The sequence below is a fragment of the Lissotriton vulgaris genome, unplaced genomic scaffold (genome assembly GCF_964263255.1).
Source record: "Lissotriton vulgaris unplaced genomic scaffold, aLisVul1.2 SCAFFOLD_2916, whole genome shotgun sequence".
Lineage (NCBI taxonomy): Eukaryota > Metazoa > Chordata > Amphibia > Caudata > Salamandridae > Lissotriton > Lissotriton vulgaris.
The window spans coordinates 76292-89280 of record NW_028253961.1 but is presented as its reverse complement, the minus strand read 5'-3'; the positions used below and the strand labels follow the sequence as shown (position 1 = coordinate 89280).

The following is a 12989-nucleotide window of genomic DNA, read 5'->3' as shown; positions in this document are numbered from 1 at the left end:
GCTGGTTCTGTTCCCCGGGTCACGTCAGGTCCCACATGGACACTGTTGCGGAGGAACCATTTCTGGCCGGCGCCCACGCTGTTGCAGGCTGCTGCATTTCCTGCCTGCCAGCAGGGCCCCAGGGCACCCAGGAATTCACCTGCTGCATGGAGTTTAAGGAGGAAGCCGGTGTTCGAGAATCGATAAACTGCTGACCTCCAGCAGAGCCCGACTTCTGCCCTAGACTCACCATGCCATTTTTAGTCTCATAGTGGGAGCAGATGGCACAGGCTGAGACACTGCAGCAGGGCTCGCTGACTGACTCTCTGAAGAAGAGACAGGCTAGAGACCCACGCGTTGCCAGGCCAGCAACTCCTCTCGGTGGATCGTTCTGACAGCTGCAAAGAGATTCAGGTAAGTCAGATATTAATTTAATAATCTCCTGCTTCTGACATTTAAAATGTTTGTTACGAAAATTATTAGGGGGCTCCAGCAGGGCATAGGGCCTTGCAAATGGTAATAGTCGAGTTGTCTGTGCTGAAAACGCGCTACATTTTGTGTAAACTAGCAGTTTTGCTGATTTATTAGTAGTGCAAAGTGTTTAACATCCCTGCTTGACAGTGACACTACAAAGCAGCACCCTTTATTTTCTCAGCACAGTTGGACTTGCTAAGCCAGAGATAAGTCCTGTGATCTTTGTTCCCGCTGGAGAGGGGTCAAAGTTTTCTCTACTGGCAGTTTTCACTCTCTCCATTAAGTAGCGTAGAGGGTTAATATGCCTCCTTCAAAAAGCATATTGTATTGTACTGTATTTTATGTGGATAGCTCAGTGAGTTGCTGTTTTTGTCACAGAGATCCCTTTGTTACACGTGGTTTGCCCGCACCTGAAGCTGAGGTTGGGGTGGAGGGTGCTGATTTTTTTAGAAATTAAATAATAGCTTCAAAAGCACCTGCTGCAGAGTTTGACTTCCTTGTTGCTCAAATGAGTGTGATTTCTGATATTTGTCTATTTCCATTGACTTCATCCCATGATTTTGGTAGAAAGAAAGTGCCACGCTAAGTGTTACACATCTTAGTTGTTGCCTGACTCTCGTAAATCCACTGAATCTATGAATGTCACACATAAGCAATCTGAAGCATTAGCAGCTATACTTAAATGGGTGTCATTTCTGATATTTATATGATTCCTTCGTCTTTATTGCTTAATTTTTGTACTGAGAAAGTGTCACTCATAGTCGTTGAAATGTCACTCATAATTACAATGAAAATATGAAAATGTCACACATACCAATCTGAAACCTTGGCAGCAATGGGGTCCATTCAGGCCCTGTGCTGTCAACCACATTCACACTTTCCTCTGCATTTGTGCAAACACAGGAATCATGGTAGTCCCCTGACAGCGGCAATTAAAAAAGCCATGGTGAAGACTATAACATGGCTTTTAACATACCGGAGTCTTTTTTGTGTCTGCTTATGTTAGTGTGTTTGCCTGCATTTGGATGCCTGTTTTTTGTAAGAAAAAAGCGAGAGAGAATCAAGACACTTTAAGGAGGTATTCTAAAGAAAATGGGTGGTACTTTGTGTGTACATGTCTGCTCGGCGACAAAGGTTCATAAATAACGTAGTAGGGAGGGTTGGTGGGTGAGTGAGTGGATGGATGAGTGAGCAAGGTTGGATGTATAGATTGATGGATGGATGGATGGATGAGTGAATGGATGGATGGATGGGTGAAAGAGGGTGGATGATTAGATAAAAGGGCAGATGATGGGTGGATAAGTGAAAGATTGGATGGATGAATGGGAGGGAGGATGGATGAAAGGGTGGATGATGGATGAGTGAAAGGAGAGAGTGAGTGAAAGGGTGGGGGGAATAAAAGGGTGGATGGTATAAAGGAGTGAAAGAGTTGATGGATAGATGAGCGAAAGGATTAATGGATGATTGAAAGGGTGGATAAAGAGATGGATGAGTGAAAGGATGATGGATAGGTTTAAAGATGGATGGATGTATGGATGGATAGGTTTGAATATGAAGGGTGGACAGACGGAATGGTGGAAAATTGAATGATGGACGAAAAACTGAATATACGACAGAATGTAAAGGGTAAATGGTGGACATCAGGAGGTAATTGGTAGGATGAAAGGATGAATGGATAGATCAATGGAAGAGACAAGAGATATCTTCTGGGGAGGGTCATGATGATTTGCTTCATTTGCTTGGTGCCATAACAGCTTTGGTTCGAAGTGGGGGTATGTTCAGTTTCTTCCTACTCACGTGCTCAAAAATATAAAGTATTGTGCCAAACAAAAGCAAATAACAGTATGGCATTAAGAAGGTGCAAATATTGCCAAAAAAAGGAAATGTTAACACATCACATTTCTCTTTCATTTTGTGTAATGAGTTAACCTGCTTTGTTTATATAAACACATTTATTATGTGTTTTGGTGTGTGCTGCAACTATTATAGCAGTCATTAAGTATCATCATGTCTTGCCATTAGCCCTGCCCCTAGCACCGCCCACTCACTACGCCTCTAGCTCATTTTAATGAGTACCTGCACTTATTTTTTCCCATTTAAAGCACTGCTTGTATGCCATGTTTGGCCCAATTATTATTGGGGTTCCTAACCTGTAACCTGCACCTGATCTCCAATCACCATGTTATATTTGTCCAGTAATATTTGTCCATTTCCTGATCATCATCTACCAAATTACTTGACGTGTATAGCTCTTGCACCTGTATGTCTATTCTGATTTATATATTTCACATGTTGCTTTATTATCTTTTTATCTACTTGTATGCCATGTTTGCTTTGTATTATCTTCTCATGTAAAGCGCTCTGATACCTCTGGGTCTAGCCAGCGCTATGTAAAACTTTTCAAATAAATAAATACTGCTGTGGTCAGCTTGGACAAACAGTGCTTCCTTGTGAAAGGTCAGGTGTCCGTGTCTCTAACAATTGGCACAGGGGCGGTAAACCAGGTCCATTAAATGTAAAGAGCTGGCTCGATTCTCTTTTCCCCCGGCATGACTCGCCCTCATAATGTAATGACTGGAAAAGGAAAAGTATGATTCTGTGTAATTAAGATTAGCAGTCAGTAATCTGTGCATTCTACCATAAAATGAACAAAAATTACTCATCAAACGTCGAATGAAACTGCGATCACTGTATGAATTTGTTTCTAATTAATGCGACCTATTTTATTATCCTTGATGTTTTTTATAAAGCATTGACAACCGAAGGATGCTTCACGGCACTGATCGCACAAGGGACTCTGGGAATGAGGGCATGACAGTCAGCGAGTGGTGTTCAAGCCTCTCTGTGGTCAGGATGACCCATGGAGCTACTGGGAGGATTCCGGCCAGGCAGAGGCCACTAACTGCCCAGTGGGAATGGGAGTGAGCAGCCACATCTAGAGGGCACTTGCTGGCATGCAGAGTGGATGAGGAGCAGCCGCCTGAAACTGAACTCGGACAAGACGGAAGTCCTCATCCTTGGCTCCACCCCTTCTGCCTGGGACGACTCCTGGTGGCCGACCACACTGGGACCAGCACCGACACCCACGGACCACGCACGCAACCAAGGATTCATCCTCGACTCCTCCCTCTCCATGACCAAGCAGGTCAACGTCGTCTCCTCCTCATGTTACAACACCCTCCGTATGCTTTGCAGGATCTACAAGTGGATCCCAACCGAAACCAGAAGAACAGTGACCCAAGCACTCGTTAGCAGCAGGCTGGACTACAGCAACGCACTCTATGCAGGAATCCCTGCCAAACACATACGGCGACTGCAGCGCATCCAAAATGCCTCCGCCCGACTGATCCTCAACATCCCTCATCGCAGCCCCATACCCCCCACCTGAGAGACCTGCACTGGCTACCCGTCAACAAGAGGATCACCTTCAAGCTCCTCACCCACGCACACAAAGCACTCCACAACACCGGACCAGCCTACCTGAACAACAGACTCACCTTCTACACCCCCGCCCGCCAGCTCCGCTCCGCCAGCCTCGCCCTCGCAGCCGTCCCTCGCATCCAACGAGCAACATACGGCGGCAGATCCTTCTCCTTCCTCGCCGCAAAGACCTGGAACGCCCTCCCCACCCATCTGCGGCAGACCCAGGACCTGCTCGCCTTGAGGAAGCTCAAGACCTGGCTCTTCGAACAGTAGCAACACCCCCTCCCCTCAGCGCCTTGAGACCTGCACGGGTAAGTAGTGCGCTTTACAAATTCCCTGATTGATTGACTCTACCCCAGCCCTACCGGACATGGCCAGTCTGCTTCCGTGCAGGGTGGTGATATCCGAGTTCGACAATGGGGTCATTCTATGCCTTTGGCTTCACAAATCATTTACAAAGTGCATCACCCCGCCCCCCCACAAGGTATGCTAGCCCTGGCTGCAGTGACAATGACCTCCCGGAAGCACTCTCTGTAGCCAGGCGCCCTCTGCAGCCATAACCTTTCACCTACATTCCTGTAGTCTGAAGTGGCAAGCTCAGCGCTGCCTGTTGTTGGTATTTCTCTCGTTTGACACACCTGTTTTTTTTAGTAAATGATGCAGAACATTGCCACGGAGCCGTTTTTTTTTGGTCTCTTGTTAAGAACAGCGTGCGAATCTTCATTCACTCTACACAGTTTTCGGTCTTTGCTGCTTTTACCATCTAAATTTTTTTTAGACTTTTACACTTTCTTGGTCAAAAACGTATGTTGAGACAGACACTTCAAACATGCTCTAAAACCGGTGAAAAACAATACTAGACATCCAGAAAGGCGCAAAACCAGATTTCGAAATATTGCTTACATGTATTTGGTAAAACCTATTATTTGGTCTAAGACAGTGGTTTCATGAATATTACAGGCAGACTCAAAGCGGTGTGCCTCTTTCCTTCAGACAGCAGGATGGTGCATTTCAGACATGACGGTTGCACAGCCGATAACACAGTAGATGCGTTGCATACATTAAAATATCGTATTAAAGGGACAAAGCAGTTGAAATAATAATAAAAAAAGGTTTCAAAAAGCTGCACGCCTCCGGTATAACGAACACGAGCCCATTGTGGACTATACCATTCTTGCAGAAAACAGAGACAGGCGGGACCCCGACCCATATCGTCACGCTTTATTCACAACCATTTTTTTCCTGTAACTACCTCGTGCAGTTCCTCCTCTATTTGCGCTGGCTCGTGCCAAGTGTGAGCTCCCTTTGCTGGCAGAGCTCCTGTTCCCCTCACCCAACGCACTTTTAGGGCCAGATGCAGCAAAGGGTTTTTGCCCATTCTGTGTCTATGGCGAAATGTGTTCATGCATATGGCTCTTAATCTCTTTTATGGGACTGCCCTTGCCTCGATTTTGGTTCCCTGTTTTTACGGGAATTTTTGTTCGTCACAATTCACTTCCGTTGCAGTACGAAGAGTAACACAATGTTGTGTCTTCACTGCACCTTTTGTCTAGATTTTGGACCATGTGAAAATCCATTTCTTTTGCAATTGACAGAAGAAAACTGCATCCCCATAAAATTTAAAAAAGGGGAATTGCATTAAGACATCTGTACATTTAACAGTGGGCATCGTTGCACCTCCAGTAAGAAGTTCCTTGTGGGGGTCCAGTAAACAAATAGTCCCTTTGAACCTGTTCAGTGTTGCTGGGTCTCACAACACCAAACACTGTCGTCGTCGTTTGTGGTTCTTTGCTTTTTTCATACTGTGCAGCGCACTTTTTGTAGCGTCTTTGAAAATGTCCTCTATATTTTCACGGAACTTGGCGGAGCACTCCAGGTATTCTTCCGCATTAATCTTCAGTCGAGTAGCTTCTCCCTTAAAATAAATTAAAAAAACACGCGGATAAAAATCGCAGATTGAAAGACAGAAGTAAAGTTGAACATTTTTGCAGTCAACACTACAGTTTGCAGCACTGAAAAACAAAATAAACTGGTCCAATACGAAAGATGAGCAAAATTATCAAACTTCATCTTGCATGCGTACTAAAGTCTAGAAAATCTTTAATAAACATTTTAATTACCTCAAGTATATGTAGGCAGCAAAATATTAAGGGGCCTATTTTATGAGCCGGTCTGTGTCACATTTGCACCACACAACGTGGTACATGCGCGACGCAAACCTTAGAGGCCACATGTATTGTGCGAATCGGTTATTTTGGTCGTTTGCGAGTACAGAGTAGCCATTCAAGATGTTTGAAAGGCTTTGTAGTTGCAATTTTAGGTAATCGCAAAAATAACCATTACCTGATAATGCGAATACAAATAGGGAATCGCAATTTGTGATCTCCTTAGCACATGTAGCAAGCATTTTTAAACGCAAACTGTGCATCTTGTAAAATGCTATTACCATCGACTACAAGCCGATGGTAACCATGCGACAACTTTTAAAAATGCACAAAATGTTTTTTTCAAAGTGCCACGCAGCGTACACATGCCCTTATGGCTTTACATGTCCACATTTTATTTTTTGGGATGCTTCAGGGGGCCTTAGGCCCCTAGGCACCCTTGGCTTTGCATTACGTAATTTGCGTTTACCTATAGCATAGGAACGAATGGAGTAGTTTTACCTAATGTCTATTAGAGAATCGCTATTTGTTAATAGTAAGGAATCGCTAAATCTTTGGCGATTCCTTACATACATAGCATTTTGAGATGACCAAATAGCGATTCAAAAAAAATTGCTATTTGGTAATCGCAAAATGCCTTTTCGATATATGTGGCCCTTAGTGAGATTTCTGAAGCCATGCAAGGCTACTTTACTTGCCCATGGGCGGCTCCATTATTCTGGAGGAAAGCAATGCAGCGCAAATCGCTGCGTTGCCTTACTCCGTGCAAGGGAAGCGTTCCATGGGCGTTGTGTGAGGGTTCTTACACTACTCCCACTGTTTTGAAACATTCCAAGATTTACCAGAATTGGTAAACCTGCGATTGCACGAAAAAGATACGCCTTCCCAGGAAAGGCGTAATGAGGAGAAATATCTTTATTTCTCTTCGTTACTTCCTCTTTCTACTTCTGCTGCATTCTGCAGCACACGTAGATAGAGGAATATGTCTCTCAGGATTGTTTCTGTGCAGGAAGGTGGCCCTTGCTTCACATAAACAATCCTGTTTGCAACGCAGACACCCTTGCACCAAGGGGTGCCTCTGTTAGCGCGAGGCTGCCAAGAAGGTGCCAGCTCGGGGAAATGGCTGGAATGCACCGTATTGCCTTAAAAACTGCCCATTGCCTGTCACGCAGCAAAGTGATTTGCTGCACTGTGAGACAAATTCAAAAATATATATCCCATAGTTTCTGATGAAAGGTACTTTTTTTTTACCACAGTTACAATATTTGAATGTATATTTTAAACGTTTTGGAAATTCCAACATGACACTGTGATGAAAGGGGAGGCATGGTTGGTTGGAGAAGAATCATACTTTCCTGCAGGTTTTTATTTTATAAGAAACCAATAAAAACATAATAAAAATCAAATGGATGAGCCACCTCTTAAAACCTGCTGTAAATGCTCAGATGGCTGGTAGTGGTTTGCCATATTTACCACTATCTTTTGGGGCAGGCCTTTTTCAATATTTCTTGGGCCACTGCCTGCCTGCACTACGAGGCAGCCCAGACCGCCCTGACATGCTGACGGCCGCGAGGAGCGACGGTGGGCTTCTAGAGTGCTTCTTCTTGTAGCATTGGGCAGTGGATGTGTGGCGGCTGCCTCTTGCCTCCCGCTTGATCTCTGGCCCTGCAAGCTCTAAGCCCTGGTGGGGCGAGGCCGTAGTGGCTTGCGGGGCCTGTCCTGGGACTCCGTTGGTAGCCCAACATCCTGACTGCTCTCCTCTCAGCGGAGTCACTCTGCCCATGGGCCCCATGATCCTGCTGAGCCTAGAGCCCCTCCCGGCCACATAGCAAGGACTTGGCTTCACTGATTGGCACCGCAAGCGCATTACTGCACCCAATGACCTCCCAGCAGCTGGTGAGTCCGCTTCCATTTCCTTATGCTCCTAGCTCCTGCTCATGGGCTATGCCTAGCATCCTAAACTGCCTGTACCTGATTGTACCCTTGGTAATGTGCTCTCAGTACCACGCTCTCTCCAGTCAGCCCCATGGGGAGGTGTACAGTGGCCCATACTTAACTAATCGCACTACTGCCATTGGGGCCCCTTTGGACTCCTTCGAGTCACTGGTGCCCAGCACGCCGGCTCATGCCCCCGTATTGGTTTATGGATTGGGGCGTCCCGGGGCTCTGAAGAGAAAGCACATACTCCAGTTGCGTCTTCCGAGGGGCTATATTCTCCTCGGCTGCCCCCCTAACCCCCCCACGCTGCTACACTACCTGTCGTAATCTTGTAATCCTGTCAGTGCTATTGCCCCTAAGCCATCTCTTTGTGACTGTCTTGCAATTAAGGGCAAGCAGGAGGCACAGCAATCCAAGCTCACGTTGGAGGGCAAGCGGCACACAAGACAAGCTGAGCAAGAGCCGCCGCAAACGGAGGTCCCTGAGAAGTCTGGGGATTTCATCCAACACAACATCGATCCAAAGGAACTCCTCAGGGAAACATCATTTACAACGCGGGGATTACATTGCGATGCCATTACATCGCAGTTTTTACAACGCAAGTCGTTACAACGGCTGTACGGGTCACAAACGAGGGTAGGTGCACGGCCCTTTTCAAATCCCTGAAGGGGGTGAAGGCAGGGCTGTATCTTGGCCCCCTTGCTCTTTACCATTTACATTAACGGCTTGGGTGCATATTTGGAGAAGGAGGATGTAGACGTTCCGCGTGCAAGAGCAGTTAAGATCCCAGCGCTCCTGTACACGGACGATGCCGTGCTAATCGCGCGCACGGGCGTCAGCCTTCAACGCCTCTTGAATGCCTTCGGCACATTCATGGAACAGCTTGACCTAAAAATAAATGCTAGCAAGTCACATACCATGGTGTTGGGACGAGAAAGCCTCAAAAGGAGATCAAAAACCTTCACGTGTAGAGGAGATATGATGTCTAGAGTCCCCACATTCTCCTACCTGGGAGTCCTCTTCGACCAGAGAGGAACCTGGGGTCCTCAAGTAAGGGCGAAGAGGTTGGCAGTTATTAGATCATCGTCTGCCCTTATGGGCTTTGCGGGCAGGTTGGGGGCTAGACCAATGGAAGCGCTGTTAAAAATCTACAAGAGCAAATCGGTCGCCCTTGCCTCATATGGTTCTCCTCTCTGGGGCTATGTAAATGTGGAATCGATCCAGAGAGCGGAGAATAGATTTATACGAACACTTCTCTCTGTGCCGCAGTCAACACCAACCTATTCTATACACTTGGAGGTGGGCCTAGATTTTCTAACTGATGGGCTGAACATGGCTCCCCTAATCTTTTGGTTAAAGACGTGGCTCAACGAAGACCTTCCGCTGAACCATAAGATCATGTCCGACGTCCTGTCCCTAGATCACTTCAAAAAGATTCCCTGGCTGACCTATCTGTTGAAGGCATTTTCTGATCTGGGGCAACCAGAGCTTTTTACCTCCCCCCAAGACATTAAGGCCCAAGATATTGATCAGGTTAAAAAGCACTTTATGGGGAGGGCGCGAGCATCCCGTGAGGAAAGGGAGTTAGTGAAACCATCAGTTAGGGGCCATTATCTACTTGTCAACTCATTTTCGCTAGCTCCTTATCTTGGTTTTGTCACAATCCCATTTCATAGGTTTCTTTTAATTAAGTTTAGGTTTAATTTGTTACATTTTTATTTAGGCACTTTTAAAACATGGGAAAAACCGGACCTAGCTCCACCCTGCATCTGTGATCATTTCTCACCCCAAGATACTATGCATTTTGTTATGTTTTGCGGGTTTTTATTTAGAGCCAAGGAAAAAATATTTGGTACCAGTTTTGAAGGAGGCGGGCTTCACACAAGTGAGACCGGCCTTGCTCTTTTTACAATCATTGGCTAACCCACGCATTACCTTTTGTATAGCTAACTTCTTGGTAGCCGCAGCTAGGATATAAAAACATACCCATTAGAACTATTGTTATTCCCTTTTCTTTTAACTATCGTATGCCTTCATTTGCTTTTGTAATCGATTTTACTGTTATATTTTAATATGTATGAAATGTAACTGTTTTTATCGTCATATTTTAATATGTATGAAATGTTCCTAAAAATTCCCGCATGAAATGTTTTTTAATTTCTTTGTATGACTTTTAACTTAGTCGAATAAAGATAATTTGACTGACTGACTGACTGACTTGCGCTGGATGGCGCTCCAGGACAAGGAATAGTATAATTTACTATCCAACACCTTCCCTACTGTAGGTAGACTGGAGTTGGAATAGTAAATTATACTACTCCTAAGTCCAGCGCCCTCCAACGCAAGTCGTAATGACTTGCGTTGTTAAAACCGCGATGTAATGTACCGCGATGTAAATGTATGCGTTGTAACGTCATACATCCACTCCTCATGGACGTCAGGACCAGCCTAGAAAACATTGATAAAAAACTTGACACACTCACCAATCACCTAGATTATATGAAGCAACGCGTGGACAATCACGAAGGGAGGCTGAACCATCTGGAAAACTGGGTCTCCGAAGCGGACGACATCCAAGCTGACTCCAGGGAACATCTACTGCGCATGGATAAGATACTTGAAATCATCAAGGCCATGAACGAAGATTTGGAATCAAGATTCTGCCGCAATAACCTTAGAATTACTGGAGTCTAAAATAGAGAATTTTGTTGAATCTATGCTTTGTGACCTCTTCAGAGAGGCCCTCTCCCCTGTCTTTATCGTAGAAAGGGTTCACCGTTCGCTTGGGCCATGGCCTCCACCGGGTGCTACAGCCAGCCCCATTGTCGCAATGCTTCAGAACTACAGAGACTGCGACGAGGTCCTGAGGTAGGCCCGTGAATATCAAAAAAAGCAGTACCAGGGAAATGTCCTTTCCTTTTATCCGGACTTCACCCTCACTATGCAGGCTGCCAGGGGGGGAGTTTCTGCCTGCCAATAGACTTCTACAACAGGCGGACATCCCCTACACTCTTCTCTACCCGGCCAAACTCATCCCTTTTGAAGGGAAACCTCATTATTTCACCAATGCCAAATCAGCGTTGAAATTTGTTAAATACCTCACCGCCAAATTCCCTTCATCCAGGGATTTGTCGTGTAGCCCCAGCGGAGACCACCTCAGTGATAATGACTGCCAACAGGTACCCTGTAGCCCCCTGGGCACCTGCCCTTTCCTGATAAACCTACGTGGCCACTGACCATGTCTGTCCAAAACTTGCATTCTGTGACTGCCGGTTGGCAGCGCCCCGGGGAGTGGCTGTGTTTTCTGTTTTGCCAGACAACTGCGCTGGGCCTGCTGCCTTACAATGGGTGCATTCATCCACTCAGCTTCACCACCTCTTGGCTGGGTTGTCCGTCCAGCTTCCTTCCACTCCCAGGGATGCCTCCCAGACTTTTTATTAAATTCATTATGAGCTATGTTTGGGTGGAGGGAGGACTGTCATACTCAACCATGTTTGGGGGTTGGAGTGGGTGTGGGGTGGGTTCAGGCTGTTTGTTTATGGTTATTGTTTGTACCTGTTTTGTCCCTCCCTCTGGTCACAATGCGCATACTGCTCCTTTCCTGCAGTTGCCTACATGGCACACACTTTCCTGCTGACCTTGTCTCCTCTTGCACGCACATTCTTTACAACGACATGACCGCAATCAAATATCTCACATGGAATATCTGTGGTCTCGATGACTGTCGGATATTCGCTTGGTTCATGCCTATTTGGTCAGACACCAGGTGATATCTGCTTTCAACAGGAGCTCCACCTTACACAGTCCTCTGCCCCCGGGCTGCGCCGCGCCAAATGGTGTGATGAATCTTACACCTCTCTCTATTCAGGTTACACCAGGAGAGTTGCTGTTCTCCTGAATAAGGGCCTACAGTGGAAGCTGCACCACGCCATCTGTGAAGACTGAGGTCATTACGTCTTCCTTGCTGGCACCACTGATAACCTTTCATTTTGGCTGCGGTGTACGGTCTTAATCCTGCCAACCCTGGTTTCTTTTCGGAGGTCTGGCGGCTGATAGCTGGCCTGAGCCCCTGGGCGAAAGTGTGGGCGGGGACTTTAATGTGATACTGGATAATCGCTTAGACTGTTCGGGAGCATCCTGGTGCCCAGACCCCAATGCTGCCGCCGCACTCAACACAATCATCCTTGATAACCACCTCCAGGACATGACAACACTCAAGTGCTGACAAGATAGAGGGCACATGTATCATGACACACCACAACGCATGGTCAAGAATTGATTAATGGTTAATCTCCTGAGACGTGGGAGACTCTTTGTTTGAGTACGAGATTTGCAGACCTGGGTTGGTAAAGTGTCCCACCTTCCCCGCACACTTTGCAACCATGATCCAGTTCTGCGGGAGCTTCTTGTGCCCCAGATGGCCTCCTGCACCTTCTCTGGCGATTACCTCCCGGGTAAGAGGGCAACGACCCAGAAGGACACTAGCTCTGTAAAGCACATGCAATCTAAATCTCCAATCCACCCCTTTTGAGCTCCGTGGCACGATGAATACCTTTTATGCTAAACTTTACACCACTAATGATGTTCACTGTGACAGCGGGTTGATTGCATACCTGGGCACTATCCAATTGTTGTGGTTAGATCGCGCCCACCGGGCATATCTGGACTCCACATTTACAGTGGAAGAGATAATCCAAGTTATTCAAAGTCATCTGGGCGATAAAGTCCTGGGTCTTGATGGCCTGACCAACGTATTTTACAAGGAACACACCACTATTCTCACCCCACTTATGCTTGCTATGTTTGAGGAATTCCTTGATCAGGACTCCTTGCGACCCTCGCTTAGAGAGTCAGGCATTGTCACGCTCCTCGAGGCCAATAAACCCGCATCACACTGTGATTCAAATAGGCCACTATCAATGATTACCGCGAACAACAACATTTTTGCAAAGTTCCTGGCAAACTGCCTCCTTCCCCTTCTACCCAAGCTTGTGAGACCCAACCAGTCTG

General features: G+C 46.4%; 1 protein-coding gene across 1 annotated transcript in view; it reads right to left on the bottom strand.

Annotated features, from left to right (window-relative positions):
- Positions 1-4566: 4566 nt before the first annotated feature.
- LOC147660705 (rho-related GTP-binding protein RhoF-like) overlaps positions 4567-12989 on the bottom strand; it is a gene marked incomplete at its 5' end in the record, with an annotated part of 77097 nt that continues 68674 nt past the window's right edge. The window contains one exon of the mRNA XM_086951523.1: positions 4567-5791. Coding sequence (XP_086807649.1) covers positions 5627-5791 — 165 coding nt within the window. The remainder of the gene's footprint in view (positions 5792-12989) is intronic.